Source organism: Dasypus novemcinctus, chromosome 2, assembly GCF_030445035.2.
Source record: "Dasypus novemcinctus isolate mDasNov1 chromosome 2, mDasNov1.1.hap2, whole genome shotgun sequence".
NCBI lineage: Eukaryota > Metazoa > Chordata > Mammalia > Cingulata > Dasypodidae > Dasypus > Dasypus novemcinctus.
In genome coordinates, this window is record NC_080674.1 from 151,158,837 (window position 1) to 151,180,899 (window position 22,063).

The window sequence follows — 22,063 nt, forward strand, 5'->3', positions numbered from 1 at the left end:
AAGTTCTTTTACACCTTCCCCCATATCCCTAGGATGTTAGGAATGAACCCTGAGTCAAAATCGTCTGTCGGCTGCATGCTGATTTGTCTCTTGGATGGTTTGTCTCTAGGCTGTAGATATGTTCCCAAGACCTTGGGAAGATCCCATCAATGAACATATTTCTTCTCTTCCCATACGAGCAGATAACAATTGAAACACATAAGTCTGCTGAGACCATGTGTCACCAAGCGTTACATGCATTTTCGTTTTAACACTCAAGATGATCTTGTGAGGTGGTGCCTTATCCCCATTTTCCAGATGAAAATATTGAGGTTAACAGAGTTTAAGTAACTTGCTCAAGATCACACAGTTATAAGTGGCAGAATCTGTTGTACCAAAGAATGTGGGAATTTTAAAAAAATTCCAAACACAGCAGAAGCCTCTCACTTTCTGCCCTGCAGAGAGATTGTTGACTTCTGGGTGCTTAAACCACAACTAGGGGGGAGGGCAGTGGCAGGGGCGGTGGTGGGTGGAGGCAGTGGAAAGCTTGTGTGTTTGTGCACGTGCTCGTGTCTGAGGAAGGGAAGTGATTCTTTCGAGTCTGATTCTTGGCTGAGTCATTATTTGGGGGTGGGGGTGGGGTAGAGTAAGCAAATCAAGATGAATACCCTGCAGATAGCTATGGCCCGGTGGTAAGGGAACAATGACTGGGTTATACTTTTCAGCTTGCCTCTGCAGTTTTATTATTGTCAGTGAATTGAGTTTCTACTGTCTGCATCTGGGTATCTGGCTTTTGCAAGTCCCTTCCCGTCCTCTTGCGGCCTGTGACAGCTTCATCACCAATTCAGCTCAGTGTAGCAACGCTGTACCTTCTTTGGGAAGCCTTCCCTGTCTCCCTGGGGGTATTTGGCTATCCTTTCTATTTTCTTAATATCCAGTTCATGCCTCTGATTCTGCATTTACCATATTGTGTCCTGATAAACACTAAACATGCCTGCATCCCACAGTGAATTTGAGTTCACAAGGGTAGAGAATGTGCTTCTATGTCCCCAGCATCAAGCACAGTGCTTGGAACTGAGTAGAAATCATGCAGTCAGAGACGTAGACCAGTGGGACCTTATTCCTCACCATCTTCCACCCTTCATTTGACAGATAAGAAATCTGAGGACTTAACAAAGGCTGATAGCAAGTAGTAACAGAACTGGGACAAAGACTTGGGTGTCCTGATTTCTGGTTGAGCACTACAAAAGTTGTGCTTATGTATATTTAGCATCTACTTAGGGCTGGTTTCTCAACCGAGATGCTCGTTGGAACAATAAGAAGTTTACAAACGTTGATGTCTGGAAGTAAGCCCACAGATTCTGATTTTATTGATCTGGAGTGAGGCCTGGGCACTGGGGTTCTTAAAAGCTTCCCAATGATTCTAGCTGCAGCTAAGGTTGAGAACCACTGCCCATTGTGAGCTTCAGAGATCTACAGTTGATTTGAGGAAAATACTTAAACAAGTGAACCAACTAAGCGATATCAAATAACAATAAAAATCAAAGATGTCAAATAGCATTGCAGAACTTGACTACTAAATTAACTCTTTTGAAAGAAACACTCTCAAATTTGAAAAAAATGTAAATAGGAGTGAATTTGGAGCTCTGCCTCTGCCTTCTTCTGTCTCTCACACTGTCCAGTCAGTTCTTTGCTGTGTTTGTCTACGGTTTTTGGCATCTACTCAGTTGGTTTCATCACGATGCACATGCATATGATTTAGAAAAATAATGCTTTGTTGCAAAGAGATTTCTGAAATAGTTTAGCAAAGTGAGTAATGAATCACTTAAGAAGAAAGATTGTAAAATATGGTACTGCCTTAGAAAAGACCGGAGATTCTTAGAATTGAAACAACCAGCCCACTAACTTTGCAGATGAGGAAATTAGAACCCAGAGAGGTTAAACATTTTGCTCATGGTCCCAGATTTGCAGCAGATCAAGAAATCATTCATTCATTCATTTAGTTATTCAAAAATATTTGAGTTTTCCTTTGTTTCAGTACTCTTCTGTATTCTTGGGGATAGTGGTAGACAAGAAAAATACAGAAATCTGTGTAGTGATGAACAGAAAGTTTCATCTGGCATACATGTTCTGAAGAAAACAATTGGTGGAGTGATAGGAAGCTTCTTTGGATTCCATTGGTAGTCAGGGAAGGCCCCTCAAAGGAGGTGACCTTTATGCTGAAACTTTAATTAGCATAAGGAGTCAGCCATGTGAGGATTCAGGGTCAGTGTCCTAGGTAGAGGGTGGCAGCCAAATGCAAAGAACCTGAGGTGGGACAAGTTTGGTGCATCTGAGGAATGGAAATGACAGTGTGGATGGAGTGCAGGCCTGAAGGGGTGAGCCCTGAGAGACAAGGTGAGGGCAGGCCGTGGTCAGGACACTTACAAAGTCTGAACCCCAACAACACAAGATCAGGCTTGGCAAGTTTCTCAGGCTGCCACAAGCCCACACATATTTGTTGTTTGTTTTTAACTTAGGCTCAGTGTTGATATGCTTTATTTTTTATTATTTTTTTAAATTAAAGTTAATAGATCACAAGGAATGTTACATTAAAAAAAAACAAAAACATAAGAGGTTCCCATATAACCTACTCCCCACCCCCACCTCATCATTTTTGTAAATTGTATTTTTTTGAAGATATATACATCACACAAAAAATGTTACTCTAAAAAATATAAGAGGTTTCCATATGCCCTCCATTCCCCGACCCCACTCCTCTCACACCAACAACCGCCCCCATCACTGTGGCACACTCATCGCACTCAGTGAACACATTTTGGGGCACTGCTGCACTACATAGATAATAGTTTACCCTGTAGTTCACACTCTCCCCCAGTACATTCAGTGGGTTATGGCAGGATATATAAAGTCCAGCATCTGACCCTGCAATATCATTTAGGACAACTCAAAATCCCCAAAATGTTCCCACATCACATCTCTTCTTCCCTCTCCCTGCCCTCAGCAACTACTGTGGCCACTTTTTCCACCTCGATGCTAAAATTTCTTCTATTACTCATCACAATAGTTTTATAGTAGAATATCGGTAAGTCCACTGAAGTCCATACTCTATTCCTCCATCCTGTGGACCCTGGGATGGTGATGCCCTCTCCACCTCTAGATCAAGAGGGAGCTTAGATTCCACATGGATGATGGATGCAATTCCTTTGCTTGCAGTTGTAGGCTCTCTTGATTCCCTAGTGTGGTGGATAACTTCGGTAAATAAGCATTTAAAAGAAGATGCCACCTGAAGCTTGAAACTTAGTTTGTATGTTTCAAGCTCCAGAGGAAGTCACCAACTTCCTCTGCCTTCAGATGATTGCTTACATTTTTAGGAGTCTTCATTTTTATCTTTAAAAAATCCATATTAGTCATGTAGGGGAGCAATATCACATTTTAAACTAATGACTAGATTTTCCTTCTATATGTTTTATTTTTAAATAATTTCAAACTTACAGAGCAGTTGCAAATGATGACTTGGATCTGATTTGGCATGCTATTAGTCCAAGAACTGTGAACAGTTGACACAGGCACAATATTTTTTCCTCACATTTTATGCTAAGAGCAGGGGAGACTGCCCTGATTCTTTACTGATCCTGTTTTTGCGTCTTTCTGTTTTCCCTTTTTTCTTTTCTCCCAGATTGAAAATGCCAGCGAAGTGCTCATCACTCCCTTGGAGAAGTTTCGAAAGGAGCAGATTGGGGCTGCCAAGGTAAGAATTCCATAAAGCCCTGTGCTTGGGTTTTAGGGTGGGAGGTCTGAAAAATGCAATGCTAAGGCTACCTTCTTAAGAAAAATCTTCTTGTATGGGTGAGCCCAGAGCCTAACTCATCTGGTCTTTATAAGTGACTGAAGTGACACTGTCTGCATGGTCAACCCCATGAGCCATCAGCCTAGTATTTAGTTATTTAATCATTTAGTGCTAATTCATAAAGTATCCAAAGTAGAAATTGTGACTCCTTTAGGTGATTGGATAGCTGTGTGCTTTCACAGCTGACTATCTTGTGTTTCTGAAATTGTATATATTGTAGAGATCCAGGACTAGAAGAAGGGTTTCAAACCAGGCCCTGTGGGCACAGGACTTACCCATGCTTTATTTAAAGCCGGGCTGCTGGTACATAGCTTTAGTCAAGGTTTGCTGTGTGCAGAGAAACTAAATAGCCAGAGTTTTATTTGGAAGTTCCTTGTTTTTAAAATTTTAAGAATATATTTGCAAATGACTTGAAAATGTATATTACACATTGTGCAGGTAAAAAAGACAGCCAAACGAACAAAACACCCAGCAGGCCTGCTTCAGCGCAGAGGTCAGCATTTGTTATGGCTGACCTAGAGGGACAGTAGCCAAAATTGGGCTGGTTCTCATGTGTTCCTGAAAGACTGCAAAAGGGAATGCTATTAATTTTAAAAGGTGAAAAATGAAGTGCCTTCTCCCTGTCTTGTGATAAATCAGTAGGAAGCCCTAGACAGTTTGACCTTCAGTAGGGTTTTAGAGGCCACCTGCAGGGAAGATGTTTTCATTGGAATCCATGACAGCACAAGGATTCTCAAGATTTTCTTGTTTTTCCCAAATTTTGTGTCAATTCAGCCTCAGTCCCTTGCGCCACCTGCAGGTGCTTTTGGTGAACATCATCCTCTTGTTTGGATTTTACTCAGCTGTTAAATGACCTTGAAGAGGATTGTAGGTGGGAAAAGACAGCCAAAATGTAATGAAGTGGGGGTCTCTTCCTCCCTATCCCTCTTCCTCTTTCTCTTTTGCTCTCTTGACAAAGTGTGTTTCCTTTTCAGAAATAGGTATAATTGGGACCCAACTAGAATCATTCAGTTAGGGGCATTCAGAGAGATGTTTGGCTGTAGTTCGAAGAGGGGATTGTGACAAAAATTTCCCTCCCAGTTCTAGAGCACTTCTCTACCAATTTGACCAGCTACATTTATGAAGGAATTGGAGCTCTTTGGTTTTGGATCGGAGGTTAAGGAGTGTGTATAGCTTAAAATCTTTCCCACTAAGATTTTGTCCAAGACTTTGAACCAACACAAAACATGCTGCGAGTGAACCCACTGCCCATTCTCACTAACACTGACCCACCCGGCAGGCCTTTCTTTAGCTGCCATGGGGCCTCCATTCTCACCTTGAAAACACGCTTGCAGTGGTTGTAAAGAGCTCTGAGTCAGAGGACCAGCAGACCTATTTATTGAGTCCAGGGTTCACTTCTGAGCACTGATGCCTCTCACTTTGGTCTCTTCCCTCAGCACAGGCTTGGGAGTTCCCACAGTTCCCACAGAAAAGAAACATAAGCCTGAGTGATTTCCCTTTGGGTTTAATATCAGTGATCTTAATGACAGAAGCAGCTGCCTATTGGAAAGAGGGCTGTAGATGGTAAGAAATATGAGAATAAAATAGTTTAAATAAAATAGACACGGCCAAAGTGTATTTCCTCTCATGCCTACTCTATTCTCTCATTCCCATTAATAACGATTATGATGATGTTTGGGATGATTTCTTGCCCCCACCCCCATTTTTTGCTACCACTGTGTAAATAAAGTATTATGTAAATTTAAGGGAAAACAAACAGCAAACCCACTACTAGGTGTTCTAGAGAGCAGCCTGAAAAATGCCCAAGAGCCAGCAAGTGCTCTTTAGCTGCTTTGTCTTGTAGCCACGTGGTGGTTTCTGAACTCTGCCTTTGTGATACTAAAATTACCTTTTAGTCCTCCCCACTCTGGTGCTGCTTCAGTTGCTATAACAACCTGTTGCTACCTGCAAAAAAGCAGGAGTTGGAGGGCTTGGTGTGAAGGTGCCAGGGGGGAATTACTGGGCCCTCTTGTGCCAACGTGGCTGCTGAGGACTAGGGGCATCCCCAGAGCTTGGCTTCATTGTAGCCCCACGTTCGATTTCTGAGTTTTGGCAGGGGAGTGGCTTCCTTTTCCTGCATCAGAGGAACATTTGGAGATCTTGATTCTATAATGGAAGTTGAATAGATATTTGGAAAGTAGAGGTTAAGATTGGGCCCTAAAGCTAAACTTCTTGAGTCCAAATCCTACTTCTGCCACTGGGTCTGCAAACTTGGGGAGTCTACTGAGCCTCTCCATTCCTGTTTCCTGATCTGTAAAATGGGATAATAATAGTACCTACCTCTTAGAGTTATTACAAAGAAGACATGAGTGAACCCATATAAAGTGCTTAGAATAGAGTCTGCCATACAGGTCAGTCATTTGATATTAGTGGCTATGTTAGATACACATAGTTTATATTCAATGAAAAAAAAAAAAGATGTGAGAGCCTGTTCTGTGCCCAACCCTGCACAGAGGTATATAGTGGAGAACAAGTGCGGATGTGGTTGCTGTGCTCATGCTGGGCTGGGGAGAGAGGCATTAGACAAGAAGATAAAAATGTGTTAGGTGCTTGGAAGTGTAACATGCTCTGGGATATGTAAAGCAATTGTGTTCTTAATAGGAGGGAGGTCCGCTTGGTTGATGGTGACCTCACGGCTACCATCACCGTCACCGCCATCGGCACCACCGTGGTGTACTTCTCCAGTGCCAGGCCCTCTGCTAAGCACTGCCTGTGGTTTTTCCTCTTTTAATCCTGACAAGCCTGTTATAGATAGTCTTAGAGCTGCGAAAGGAGACCTGAGTGATCTTCAATTTATAGTTGAGGAAACTGTTCAGAGTCCAGGGCTCAGTTCCAGGACCTTGCCTTTGTTATGCCACCCACAGTGGATTCTCTAGTGAGGTGAAAACCATCTTGTGCCCTGAGGAAGTCTGAACTCTGAGTAATACCGTTCTCCCCTCTTAAGAGCATTATCTAAATCTTAGTAGGGTTATTTCTGCAGAGGTCTCAGTGCTGTTTTTCTCAGGACAGAAACCGTTTCCCTCTCTCTTTGACTTTGGCTGTCCTCTTGAACGTGGAATGTGGAGGCTGGAATTGCCAGAATGTCACAGAATGCCTGTGACTCATGCTCGCTGGCCTTTTCTCACCTCTGGCCAGCTGGACTGTCCTGGCACCAGGGTTCTCCTTTTTGGATTTGCTGACAAGGCTGATGGGAATGGATGTCAACATTGACTGTACGTGGAACCCCAGTTCAAAGTTGCTCGTTTCTATAAAGGAAAAGAATTGCTTGAGTCAAGTGTCTTGCCTGTAGCCCTCTTCAGACTTGGAGTAGTGTCCTTGGACTTTTTCTTCATTTGATTCTGCATGTTTAATTATTTTTGTACGTGAAGAGTCTGAAGGAAAATTCAGATTTTTAGAAACAGATACATTTCAGCTAAAATGAGTGTACGATTCTCCTCCCCACTCTGTGAGGCTTCGGATTCTGCTGTGTTCTGGCATCATGTAGAGTTTGTCAGGGCTTCAGGTGATGACTTCTTGGCAGTTTCTGGGCCAGATTAAGCTCAGCGTGCTCTGCCCCAGGGCGTTTGTACTTGCTATCCAGTCTTGAAGGCTGCCGTGACCCTTCATGTCTTCCGCAGGTCTTGCCTCACCTGTCCTCTCCCCAGTGAACCTCTCCTGAGTGGATGCAGCTCAGTGTTGAGTGCCTGCTTTGCACATATGAGGTCCTGGGTTCAATCTCTGGTACCTCCAAAATAATAATAATAGTAATAAAATAGGGGATAAATATAGAACTAATTTTGTATCATGCTATCATTACCTTTCATTATACCATAAGCACATATTTCCATATGACTACATAGCCTTCCTAATTATGTTTATTGGACGACCCATACTTTAATTATCTCAAACCACATTGCTGGACAGTGATGCTGCTTGTACTTTTTGTTGTTGATGTTGTTCGTATAAATGGTGCTGCAGCAAACACTGTGCCAAACACTTTTCTTCGTTTCAAATTATGTCCCAGCGTAAAGACCCAGATATCATATTACTGTATAAGGTATAATTTCAAAATGTGTTAGGTGCTTGTGTCGAGAGATATGCAGGTGTATATATTAAAAAGTACTTTTTGAACACTAATCTAGAATTGTCCTGTTGAGGTTGAAAGTAGATCTTCCTTCCTTGGTGTTAGCTTCATAGCTAATGTTCTCCTTCCTTTGGCTTTGAATATACCTCATGGGTTAGAAAATAGAAATTTTGTTGTTTCACAGTTGAAGTTCTTAGAAGGTGGAGTTCTCACTTTGGCACTAAATACTGGTATTTACCTTCTTTCTGGCGTAGTGGTGCCTGTAATAGATGTGTATTCAAACCAGTGTGTTGATGGTGCTCACGTGATTTAATGGGCATTATCTGAAGAGTAGGGCCCAGACCATCTGGTGCTGTTCTGTGGTCTGAGAGAACTATGTGGCTATGAACCAAGAAGACTGAGGCTGCTTTTATTCCTGTAACATTTTACCCTTTTTTTCCCCTTCTCTCCTCACTTCTCTTTTTGCCAGGAAGCCAAAAAGAAGTATGACAAGGAGACAGAGAAGTATTGTGGCATCTTAGAAAAACACTTGAATTTGTCCTCCAAAAAGAAAGAATCTCAGCTTCAGGAGGTAAGAAACTTGACTAGAGTTCAGTATTTAATTTTTACTTGGTGCAGTGGCTATGTGCTGGTTGCTCTTTGCCAGAAAATCCAAGTGTTGGCAGAGGCCTTGGAAATCAGGAGCTTGCTCTCCACCCCTTCTCTGGTGCCTGGATAGCCTTTACATCTTCCTCCTCCCTCCCCATTTGTGGCTGTCCAGCCTGTCGACAGCCGCCCCAGCGAGGAACATGCTGCTGGCCAAGACCACCCACTTCCTTGTTGGGTGGCCCTAATTGCTAGAAAGTGCTTCTTCCTTTCAAACAGATCTGCTTTCCTGTTTCTGTCACCCGTTGGCCTTATTTCTGCCCTCTATTACCTTCCTTTTTGACTTGCTGCTTTATATCAGTGATGTGAAATAAATGTCAGCATCTGCAACTCTTTGGTTATCCATCCTTTATGTGAATTTTTCATTGTTTCAATCATTAAAAAAAACCTTGACAATTTTTTTTTTGTTTGTTTAAGCAGTGTTTTATTGTTCCTCATATGTTTTGTGCTTTAGTAAGCTTGTTTCAAGAAAATAAATGTTTTGACCAGTGCCCTTTTCTTTCTAGATTTGCATGGGGTTTGTTTTTTAAAAAGCACTCTACTTGGAAAAAATGTTAGCTGTGCCATGAAGCTATGACCATTTTTATTTAAATCATGGAGATTTTCATGGCAGGAAATTTATTTTTTCTGGAGACAGAGCAGCTTCCCAACTGAACCCCAACTTTGGCTTCACTGTCATCTTATTTGATTCTTAACAACTTGCTTGATCTTCCTCAGGGTATATGCTAAGGAGAGGCCATGATTTCCACGCTAACCCTCATTTTAAATTTTGGTTTCTTTTTGAGCAAATACCATGCCAGAATATCCCTTAGGTGAAGGTTCCTTTGCATATCCTAGGGCCAAAGGGTCTAGAAGACCAAGAGAACTCAGGATTTGGAGGGGTCCTATCCCATCCTGGATTTGTTACAAATCGTCAGTTAGGAATATGTTGTTCCTCAGAAGTCTTTGCTTTGAAATGGATGTTTAAACCAATTCTTCGAGTGGTAAGGCCTGATTACACAAAAACATCATCATCATCATCATCATCAACAACAACAACAGTTCATAATGGGCTTTGCAGATGAGTTGTTGGCCACCCAAAAACAGCAATTGAGTATTTGGTATGAGAGACTGTAGAAAGTAGAAAACTGATCCTTGAAGACCTGGTGCATGAGGGGGAAAGAAACAAATGCCTGAGGAAGCGATTCTTGAGGCAACATAGCTAGCCAGGTAAATCCTATCATATGTGATTGAGGAGGTTAAAGAATTGCTTATTTTCATGGGATGGTAGATAAAGGCTATACCCAACTTGACTTGGGGAACATGGGCAGGAAGGATACCCAAGGACTTGTGGATTGTCTATGATAAATATTTAATCCTATATAGGATCTGTTCTGATATCCTCATTTTTTGTTCTCATTCTTGTAGCATCGGTTTGCATTTAGAGTTTGCAAACTAATTTGTATTTAAGGACCAAATATGCCTAACTCTACAGTTCCTAAGCAGTTGTAAGTTACGGTTTGTATGACTGTGCACCATTAGTGAAGGTACTTAGAACTGGGCAGGTGTGTATGACTGTTCCTGCACCTACTGTTGGTAGAAGGCTCACAGCACAGTCACGGTATTGGGTGACATTCTCCACAGTGAGGGCACCTCTCCTTTGGGTCTGTTCTCTCCATGCCTGGGTCTTGCTGACTAGATCTAGGATGAGCCCAACTTTTTCTTTGGGGCTATCTCAATGCCATCTCCTCCTGAGACAGCACAGTGTAGGGGCCAGAACACTGGACTGGCACAGAGAGACCGTATTTCAAGGCCTGCTATGCTGCATACTCACTGAGTGACCTAGAGTGAGTTACTTAGCCTCTCTGAACTTCATTTCCACCCTTTGTAAAATACTCATAAAATAACTGTTCTGCTTACCTCATGAATGAGAAGGTAATCTGTAGCCTACTGCACAAATATAAAATATCATCCCTGTTACTGGCCTCACCATCCTGCCATTCTCCAAATGAATGGCACTCTTCTTGACTTGTTGCATATCTCTGGACCTTTTCCAATATGCACTTTTGCTATCATCCCTTGAGATCTTGTCTTTATCCCTCCATGCTTTCTAAAGACTGTGAGGACCAGGACTGGGGGGAAGGTCTTATTCTCACAAGTCCTGGTCTGTTAAGGTCAGTTCCCAAGAATTGCTTTTTAATTGTACCTGAATTGAATTAAATTTAATAAAATCCAATGATAACAATGATGATACTACTACTACTACTACTTCTAACAACAACAAAAATTGCAGCTAACATTTACTGAATATGTATATGTGCACCAGGCACTGTGTTGGAACCCTTTATGCAGAATCTCCTCAAATATGCACGAAAGCCATATGAGCTATGGATGTGAGCATCACCTCCATTTTATATACGATGAACCCTAGGCTCACAGATGTTAAATAGCCTTCTGAAGGCTCATAGATGTTAACAGAGGGGTAAGACTTTTGTGCTTTGGAATTCTGACTCTGGAGTCCTTTTTCTTAATCCATGGGCTCTTCTGCTTCTCTCTCCCAGGGGTAAGGTTGCTCTGCTCTTTTCCAGCCATTGTTATTGAACAGCAGTGTCATGCAGAAACAATTGGAGAGAGGACAGACCTTGGTGATCATCTGGTCCGGCCTCCTTGAATCACACAGGAAGAACTGAGCTCCTTGCATAAGTCAAGTGATTTGCTCAAGGTCTGCTAGCTATTTAATGATGGTTTTCATCACATTTATTAAAAGGTTAATTTTTAGGAACATTATTAGATATCTGGCACGTCTTTGATTTCTACCACCGTTGATTATCTAGAATTGTTCCCTGACTGAAGGGGCTCAGTATGAATGCTTTTGCTTTTATTTTTTTCTCTCTTTTTTTTTAAAAAAATGTTGCATTTAAAAAATATAAGAGTTCCCATATTCCCCCACCCCCCTCACCCCACTCCTCCCACATCAACAACCTCTTTCATCATCATGGAACATTCATTGCATTTGGTGAATACATCTTGGAGCACTGCTGCACCACATGGATAATGGTTTACATTGTAGTTTACACTTTCCCCCAGTCCACCCAGTGGGCCATGGCAGAACATACAATGTCCAGCATCTGTACCTGTAGTACCACCCAGGACAGCTCCAAGTCCTGAAAATGCCCCCATATCATATCTCTTCTTCCCTCTCCTACCCTCAGCAGCTACCATGGCCACTTTCTTCACATCAATGCTACCATTCTTCCATTACTAATCACAAATAGTTCCATAGTAGAATATCAGTAAGTCCGTTCTAATCCATATTCTATTCCTACATCCTGTGGGCCCTGGGAGGTTATGTCCACTCCACTTCTATATCGAGAGGGGGCTTAGATTCCACATGGGTGATGGATGCAATTCTCCTGCTTTCAGTTGTAGGCACTCTTTGCTCCCTGGTGTGGTGGTTGACCTTCACCTCCCTTTTAGCTGGCTGGAGTAAGTCCAATAAACCAGATGGTAGGAATTGCTAGTCTGCTGAGGCTCAGGGCCTGGCTGTCAAATGGACAGCCCAGAGATTCAGGTCTCCTGAGTATATACCAACTCCAATGTCAACCACAGGTTCAGTAAAAGTGACAGAAGAGGCATGTGTAGAAAGGTCACATCTGAGTCCAACTCCATCACACTCAGGAGCACAAATTCCAAAGTAGGGTAAACTGACATGGCACTGAACTCCAGAGCGACCTGCCATGACCATAGAACCTGTGGGTCTCTGTAGCCCTCAGGAGAACCAGTACCTGGGGTTGTATCTACTTTGGCTCTCTCTGGGACCCTGCTGAGGTGTGCGTAAGCGCGACCACTCTGATGACCTCCCGATTCTTTTTTGGAGACTGATAGTCATATAAACTCATTTGTCCTTTCCATTTCCCCCTTTTATTATGAATGTTATTAAATGCCAGCCCACCTCTAGATTGCTGGAGGGTCAACTTACAGGGCTGCAATGTGGAATGACACTGCCATCTAGTGGATGTTTAAAAAAAGTCCATGTGTTCTTCAATGGCAAAGAATCTGGCTACAAAAACAATATTCATTAGTTCTACAAATCTTCATTGGATGCTTCTCTGTGAAGATCTGTGCAGGGCCTGCTGGGTGGGTTGGAATCCTGGCTTATGAGTTCATAGCAGGGGTATCAAAGGATGTGGTGGGTTCTATGGCTCAGAGGAAGCAGGGGACTTGGCAGGGGAACATACCATTCTCTTTGGGATTTTTTCTTCCTTTTCCTTTGGAAATGCATTGAGTCATGTGTTTCTTCTTAGTACTGGGTGACTGCAGGGTCATCCTCTGGTGCTGACTGATGGCCACATGGACATTCATACATTCATTCCACAAGCATCTATTAAACGTGCTGTATAGCAGGCACCATTCTAGGCACTGGGGATGTAGAAGTGGACAAATTAAACACAGTCTTTGCTCTCACCGAGCTTCTATTCTAGTGGGTAAAACAAAAGCAAAGAAAAGAATACATAAGAATTCCACATTGTGATGAGGAAATAAATCAGGAGATAAGATAGAAGCCCTATGGTGTAACCTAGTTAAGAAAACGTGGTGACATCAACGTGGTCAAGGAAGGCTTCTCTGAGGAGGTGTCATTTGAATCGAGACCAGAAAGATGAGGAGGAGCAAACTAAGGGAAGACCTAGGACAGTCTTCTTCAAGTTGTGGGTATATCATAAATTCTGTATGATTGGGTCATGACCTAGAGTAGGCTAGAATAGAATAAAATATTAGTATATGAGAGTCCTTTGCACTTAGTATTTTGGGAAAGTTTTGTTACAATTTAATATATAACCCAGTATGTTTATTGGTTAGAATGTTAAAAGTCTTACTGGGCACTGAAGTAAGAAAAAGACTGAATATTTACCTGGGGGAAGAGATTTTCAGGCAGAAGTCATTCCAAGTGCAAAAGTTAGGAGGCAAGAAAAAGTTTGGGAGCACTAGAGGACAGGAAGGAGACCAGCGAAGCTGGAGCACAGCTGAGAGTAGGTTAGAGTGGGAGGAGGTGGCCGCAGGGGTGGGCAGATCACACAGGGTGTTGCTCATCTTGAAAGGTGGGAAGGCATTGAAGGGACTGAGATAATCTAGTATGGATTTTTGGAAAGGTATTCTGGCTGTTGGGTGGAAACTGGATGGGGGTACAGAGAGATGAAAGCAGGGAGATGAGCAGTCCCTTGGAGATGATATGGCGGCTTAAGGTAGGAGCAGGGTTTGAAGTCCAACTGCTCTGAAATGCTTGGTAATAACCACGAACATACAAGGGACACTTGGTGATTTTCAAATTGTTTGCATCTTTGAACTCATTTCTTCTTTGGAACAGCTCTACTCAGAAGCAAGGACAGATATTATTATATCTCCATCCTCCAGATGTGGAAAAGAGACCCAGAGAGGATAAGTGACTTGGGCAGGTCTCTACCAGCTAGAAAATGTTCAAACTGGAATTTGAACTCTGACGTTTGTTCTGCTTAGCTCTCTGATGCTGGACTTGGCTCTGGTTTTCACAGAGGAATTTCCTTCTGGCTTCTTCATTCCTGCCCAACTAGGGGAGGCACTTAGCAGATTTTCAGAATAACCTTTTTTATTTGCAGTTTTAGTTAGCCAGCCTAGGCCGGGAGGGGGATGAGGTGTGCCAGGGAGCAGATTCATCCCTTCATGTCGGTGCATTGGATTTGCTCCATGAGGAGATGAAAAGGCCGCAGGACTATGGGCTTTAGTGGGACTCAGGAGTCAGCATGGTTGTCTGGAGCAGCCAGGCCTAGGGAGTGGGCATCAGAGATTTCTGAAATTCCCTCTAAATAAAGACCCACCCGTGCTCTTCCGGCTCGAGGCTTTAGAAAATGCCCCAACCACAGCCTTTCAGTTTTGGTTTTCTTCAAGAGTTTCTCTCAGACTAGCTTCTCCATGTGAGTTGCCCTGGGAGTAAGTTGCCAGCCTGAAAGAGTGGAATGAACTCTTTTGGGCTGCTTCATAGCATTCTGCACTTGGACTTTTTAATTTTCTATTTATTTACACGATTAGATAAATATTTCTTTTTCTTGCTCTACTGTAAACTTCATGAAGGGTGTGTCTTTCTGCTCTTGGTGGCTGAATGAGTGATTTGTGAAGTTCTTAAGATGTCGGAGTGGTATACAGTATTTGGTATGATGAAAGTAAATGTCTGTCCCAAGTTTCTTCTGCAGGAATCCTGACAAAGGAACACTGAAAGAAATAGTCCTTTTGGGACTTTGTCTTAGTAAAGTACATAATAGAAAGTTTTCTGACTCCTTCATTTTTAAGGAAAATAAATATTTTGTTTCCTACTAGCAGGATATTCATTTATTAATAAATTGAGAAAATATATTCACTTTAGTGTTTTTTTGGAATCATTAAAGTGTACTTTCAATGTTTTGGAAGAATGAGCTGATATAGCCATACTGTGGAAAGATTAAGAGCTTTATAGTGCTTGCTGAGGTCGTTATCAGTGTAGCATCTTGCTGCTGTACACGGAATCACTTACTCTCTGTGTTTTAGGTCCTTAATTGTGCTTTAATTGTGAACCTACATGTGGGCCTGTCCTGGACACACATGGATGTCTAACTGTACTCACCTGCACAGAGGATAAGCAAGGTTCAGTGGAACAGTGCTTACAGTTGCTCTGCGTGGAGTGAGCTGGCAGTCTCTGCTTGTGAATCATGTCCTTTTCTGAGTTCCGTGATAAACAGGTTCATCTGATTGTGTTCTCTGCCCTCTAACAGTTCCTTTCACTCATTAGGAAGGAAGGGATGGGCATGGCCCTCCAGGATTTTTCTTTCCCTTTAAAAATCTGTCTTCTAGGGAGCCCAGTTCTGTCCCCTGGTCCTGGGAAGTGGTAAAGCCTCATAGTTCCAGGATGGCCAAGGGTCTTGGAAGCAGCCTGATTGGGCTGGAAATCCCGGCTCTGCCATGTACTGGCTGTGTGACTTCAGTCAGGTCCCTTATTGTTAGCAGACTTCATTTTCCTCTTCTTCACAGGATTTTAATGAGGATTAAATAAGATAATGTCTGTGCAGCTGTGGACATGGTGCCTGGCACAAAGTTTATGCTCCGCTACCCATTATCTTTATTCTTATTTCTGTTTCTTGCTATTTGATTTGTTTTTTAAAATTATCTCTGGAGACTTTTCTGGCCTGCTTGCTGAACACTCACCTTGGTTATTGACTTGATTTTCTCTTAAATTCCATCTTGTTTGTAGGCAGACAGCCAAGTGGACCTGGTCCGGCAGCATTTCTATGAAGTATCTCTGGAGTATGTCTTCAAAGTACAGGAAGTCCAAGAGAGAAAGATGTTTGAGTTTGTGGAGCCTGTAAGTAGATGCTCAGGGTTTAAAGATGTGCCCATATTTTCCTCCCCAACTCCTATTCCATTTACCCTGTAGATCACAGATTACTCTACGTTGTTGATATAGTTGACCAGGCCTGTTCCTGTGCCTTCTGCTAAGTAACAGCACTTTGCCAGTCTGTTTACCTGGATTCTTCTCAGCAGCCATTCCTGTTCAACCGCAGTGATGGAGATAGAACATTTAGCAGTACCTTTTCCATGGACTAAAATAGTTCCTTCCTCCAGCTACCCTGTGTTGTGCTCTTTGGTTTCTAGGTGGAAATAGGAGTCCAGAGGGGAGATATTTTCATCTTGCCATACAATAGCAATTACCTCTTAACTTTTTTCCTCCCTTCTGCCATTCCTCCCTCCTACAAATAATCCAAATGTAGTAGTAAGCTGAGAGAAGAAAATAGAGGAATATATACAATACCTTTCTCCTTTTCCCCTCTGGGTTCAATAACTCTCCCACTCCCATTCATATTTTTAAAAATATGCTATATAAAGCAATTTTTCACTATGGATTTGTTCCTGCCAGAGCAGCATGTAATCTCTTGAGCCATGATGGGATTTGGACTTGGGCAAAATGTCCCAACGGGCATAAAGGTTGCAGTGTGGGAAAAAGTCTAACTTTAGTTTAGGCCACATCATTGTGGTTGTGGTTTCATTCACATGTGGTGCTGCTTTACCCTGCTGTGGCATTGGTATTTAGAATTCACAGCGGGAAGACTTCATGGGAACCCTAAAATAGGCCTCAATTGAAATCTTTGCAGACCTTGCATTTTTCAGCTGATATGTAGCCTCTGATTTAGATCCAAACTTGGGATCTCTATAAAAATGAGATCCTTAACTACCTAGATTTAAGAAAGGGTGATTTTCTTAAGCAAATAAGAATAAAACTATAAGAAACAAAATGACCACTCTTTTTGGTAAAGAGTGTGCTGGGCCCCATTTCTAATTTATGAAGTTTTGAGGTAACTTTTAGGCATGTAGACTTGCTAGACGTTCCTTCAAGACTTCAGTTGGTATTTCAATATGCTATCTACCTTTTGGACTGTATTAGAACTGTGATTTCGGAATTCTACTCCTGGCCCTGCCATCCTTTTTCTGGAAAATTCCTTATAGTCCTTAATTACTTCAGTCTGCTTATCTGAATAATGGAAACCTTACAGCTAATTTCCTGTCTAGCACTGTTCTCAGGTGAAAATCTCCATCTTTCTGCAGGGTGGGTGAGGTGTGAGAAGCACAGAAGGCAAGCTCACTGTTTCCCTGCTTAAGGCCACAGATATGTTAAAGCCAGCCTTACCATCAAGGAGAGTTTGCTGAAGACTCTTTTTTTAAAAATTATTTTTAAAAAGAAGCTTTAGATTATATAAATGTTACATAAAAATATAGGGGATTTCCATATGCCCCATCCCCTCCCCCTCCCACATTTCCCCATATTAACAACATCCTTCATTAGTGTGGTATATTGACTAAAATTGAAGCATTGCTATAGAGCCACACTACCTGGATTTAAATACTGGCTCAACCATGTACTAACTGTATGTGCTCGGACAAGTTATTTATTTTTCTGCCTTATTTTCTTCATTTGTAAAATGAGGATAAAATGACACCTACCTCATAAAGACATTTTGAGGATTAACTGACTTTATCCATGTAAGGTGCTTAAAACAGTGCTATCCAGGTTAGCACCCAATTAAAAGCTAGCAATTATTTTTTTATTCTGAGGTAGAGGAACATGTCAGCTTCAGTTACCCAGGATCTTCTCTAATGAGAAGAGGAGGCAAGTGGCAATATTAACAGGACCTACTTGTTTTAATAATAGTCTTGGTAAATCTAAAAGCATTATTTACTGAACACAAAATTCTGAAGCTCCAGCTGCTGTGTCTCAGGAGCTTATAGTCTCATTGGGAAAGCAAGATGTATATATGTAGTAGAGAGCTAGCCAAGTTAGCAAGCAGTTCAGTGCCAGATTGGACAGGGTGGATGATATGGAAGTGCCAGAGGAATTTAAGGAGTAGAAGACTATTGTGGTTTTCAGATGTTTTTCAGGTCACATGATAAAACACCTGGAAAGCTAATGAAAAAAAAAATCCAGTTTCGTGTTACCACGAAATGGAAGTAATAAGGACTTGCCCTAAATTAGATTAAATGAGTCTGTTGAGGTGCTGGATATCGGATTCAGATGTTTAACCTTCATTTTTCCAAAGAAGTTCTTGTTTCTCAATATACCAGCTTACAAGCAGGTCGGTGTCTTTACTGTGGATAGAGAGAAGGGATTCATTCAATGAAAAAGCTACTGACTAGATCACGAGCTCTCAAAGTGTTAGAAATGTGACCTAAAATTCTGGGGGTGGGGCCCAGCAATCTGTATTTAGTAAGCCCCCCAGGTGATTCAGATGTAGATTAAAGTTTGAGCCATTGGCCTAGTTTGTACAAAAAATGAACACGAGGTCATTGATGATTTTAGCTCTAAAACCGAGTCATGATACTGTGCTAAGGGCTTTACCTGTATTATATCATTTAATTCTTATTGCAATCTGATAGATAGATACTGCTGTCTCTTTTCAGACAAAGAAATGGAAGCACAGAGCTTATTTACTTGCCCAAGGTCCACATCTAGTAAATAGCAGAGCTGGGGCAACCTGGCTTTTAACCCGTGTGAAATATCAGCATTTGATTGCATATAGGTGGAAAAAAACCCCAGCAAGAAATCTATCAAACTAAATAGCGGGAGTACCTGTGTGTGAGTATTCATATTTTGAGTTGGTTGCAGCTAAGGGAATCTTTGGGCCATTCAAGGAAACTCATGCATGTTGAACACATTCAATTGTTTCTTGAAAAGTAACTTCAAGTACTAGGTTATTATTGATCTTCAGAAAAATAAACAAAATGTTAATGTTCCAAGGAAGAGAAATCAAACTTCTGGGATCTAAGCCCTAGAAACCTTAATTTTCTTGTCAAGTGTATTAGTTAGCCAAAGGGGTGCTAATGCAAAATATCAGAAATCTGTTGGCTTTTATACAGGGTATTTATTTAGGGTAGGAGCTTACAGTTACCAGGCCATAAAGCATGTTATTTCCCTCACCAAAGTCTCTTGCCATGGCTGCTGACATCTGCAAGGGTTCAGGCTTCCTTTTCCTCTTAAGGTTCCGTGGTCCCAACTTCTTCCAGTATCAGCTGTAGGCTGGGATGAGTCTCATTTCTCTCAGGTCTTAGCTGCTTTGCTCTCTCCACAAGGCCAGCTATAAACTGTCAGGCAAAAATAGTTTGTCTCTCTCCCCAGGGCCTTGTCTAATGGAGCCTTCTCTCTTTCCTCAGGTATATGCTGCTCTGTGTGTTTATTTCCCAGTGCTCTAGCATTAAAATTCCAGCTTTCCCTTCTGCCATGTCATTTTCTCTGTGAGTCCTTGCTCTGTGAGTCTGTGAGACTCAATATCCTACTGATGTGGCCCAATCAAAGCTTTAACCATTATTTAATCAAGTAAAAGTAAAACCTCTGAGTCCAATACATTCTAATATGCCCAGAGGAACAGACCAGTTTACAAACATAATCCAGTATCTATTTTTGGAATTCATAAACAATATCAAACTGTTACACCAAGGTATCAAATGTTCCTGAGATTTGAATTGCAGATAAAGCCATACTGACTTCTTAAAGGTAAAGCCACGCTCCCTCTGTTCCCTAAGTTTTCAGAATTGAAGGTTAGCTACTCCTTTGGAAAGTTCGTTCTCCGTGTTTATCAGACACTGCATTCTCTGAGTTTCATCTCCTGAACATTTCTTGGTGTGTGCTTTCCCTCCTTTCCCAATAATTCAGAATATAGCCATTACTAAACAGAGAAGCTATTAATACATTTTGCTTTTTTTAAAAAAAATAAATTATAACTATGTCGTCAGCTAAGAAGCAGGAGTAGGTTTTGCTTACAATTATTCTCTGAGGAAAACAAGGACAGAGAATAAGGAAACGGAAGGCGGGGAGGGTCTTTCTTTGGTATTTCCTTTGCTGTGCTGTGACCACTGATGGTTCAATGAGGAGCCATAGGAGATAATGCTGACCTCTCTTATCTGATAACCGGGTGAGGCTACAGCGAACTCTTCTTCCTTGTGTTTGAGTAGAGTCATTTCCATGAAGCAATCCAATCTTCCCATCTTTGGAGTTCTTTGTGGGCCTCTCCCTGCCCCCTGAGGAGTGGACTTTAATTTCCCTTTGGGTAATAGTTTTAAAGGTTCATTCAGAGTGTGGGAAGAAGAGAGGAGAAAGAAGGGAGAAGGCAGAACTAGGCCAAAGATAACGGTATCTAAGAAATCATTTCTTGTAGAAAAATGGACAATCAAGGTGATACCAAAGGAAGTGAAAAGCAGAATAAGTAACTTTCTGCCTTTGGAGTACTTGGGTGTTTGTCCAGGTGGTGTCTTAGTGAGCTGTTTGACAATTTTTAATTAACCCTGAGTAATAGAAGCCCTGTTGCAGGATCAGTCACAATTAATAGGAGGAATGACCTTAGAATTCATTGCTTAGCTTCTGCATTATCCTCCAGAGAGAATGGCTCAGTGCCTCAGAAGTTGATGGAGCACAGTGTTCAGTGACACAGGGAGGGAAGAGATAAGAGGAGGGAGAGAGCAGTTTTCACGTGAGTACTGGGACCAGGCTGGGTGGAGAGCCCCTTCTCCTCTATTACTTGAGCCATCTAGAAGGAAAGGTGTGGGCCTTCCTCTCAAAAAATTATTTTATATCAAGTAAGTACAAAGGCTTGGCCATCTTTGAGGAAAAGAGATCGTTATTAGTCTTTGGTGACTCTTTATGGCTTACCACTTATTCATTGAGTTATGTTAGAGGTCTCTGTATGGTGGTATTGGATGTTTTTATAGCTAGAGGGCCCAGTGCGTACACCCTACTGCCCATGAGGACCTAAGGGGATAGATGCATGGGGACAATGGCAGAGCGAATTGTATTGGCTCTAATTGCCTGTATTGCTCTAATTGTACTATATTGCTCTAATTGCCTGACTTCCCAGTACAGAACTCTTTGAAATGGGATGGGCATGTGGCTTAGGCCAAAGACAGGCCTCTCTTCTGAGCCCAGATAGAATAGCATATTCCTTGAATTTGTTTACCATTCTTTCCACAAGCACGGTGGGGAAGGAGGAGGATGGGATCAGTTCCCTGCATTGTCATTAGCAAGGCTGCCTCTTAGGTAAAGCAGAGTTAGGTGAAAATAAGTGGGAATCACTCAGCTAAGATGGAGTTGAAGAGGGACAACCACCACACCATGGAGCCTAGAGTGATTACAACTGAAAGTGGGAGGATTGCATCCAGCATCCATGTGGAATCTGAGCCTCCTCTTGACATAGAGGTGCAATGGACACAACCAATCCAGTGTCCACATAGAAAAGGTGGCATTGGATTGGGAAAAGTGGACATGGTGGCTGATGGGTATGGGGAAAGGCGGGAGGAGATGAGAAGTGGAGGCGTCTTTGGGACATGGAGCTGCCCTGGATGGTGCTTCAGGGGCAGTCACCGGACAGTGTAAATCCTCACAGGGCCCACTGGATGGAATGGGGGAGAGTATGGGCCATGATATGGACCATTGACCATGAGGTGCAGAGGTGCCCAGGGATGTGCTTACCAAGTGCAATGGATGTGTCATGATGATGGGAATGAGTGTTGCTGGGGGGGGAGAGGTGGGGTAGGGGTGGTGGGGTTGAATGGGACCTCATATATATATATTTTTTTAATGTAATATTATTACAAAGTCAATAAAAAAAAGAAAATAAGTGGGAATATGCTAAAAAAGAAAAGTCACTTTCATTTAGGGAATGATAAAGGATAACAATAGAAGGTAAAACAGTCTGTTTTGATGTAACATGTGGTAGAGACAGATCAGGAAGGCCTGCTAAGAAAATGGATCGGCATTGAGAAATTGAAATTAGAACCAGGAATGGTTCTGAATGTGTGGCCCAGGAGCTTGTGATAGGTATGAGGTATGCTAGTCTTTCTAAATTTTGTCCAGGTTATTATTATAATACCATTTTTAGGTTGGGGTTTGGAACTGAGACAAGATGTGTAGAGCTTGGAGAGGGCCCAGGAAAGCATAGCAACAGTGAGGTTTGGCTATAAGCTCTGAA

General features: G+C 42.1%; 1 protein-coding gene across 13 annotated transcripts in view; it reads left to right on the forward strand.

The window, feature by feature from the left end:
• The window catches only part of ARHGAP26 (Rho GTPase activating protein 26), a 1,052,546-nt gene that overhangs the window by 687,957 nt on the left and 342,526 nt on the right, over positions 1-22,063 (forward strand). For 12 of the 13 annotated variants that reach the window (XM_071210383.1, XM_071210390.1, XM_071210397.1 and 9 more), the window contains 3 exons: positions 3,659-3,730; positions 8,401-8,502; positions 15,808-15,918. In XM_071210383.1, the coding sequence (XP_071066484.1) occupies positions 3,659-3,730; positions 8,401-8,502; positions 15,808-15,918 (285 nt within the window). The remainder of the gene's footprint in view (positions 1-3,658; positions 3,731-8,400; positions 8,503-15,807; positions 15,919-22,063) is intronic. The other variant, XM_071210387.1, reaches the window with a different exon arrangement.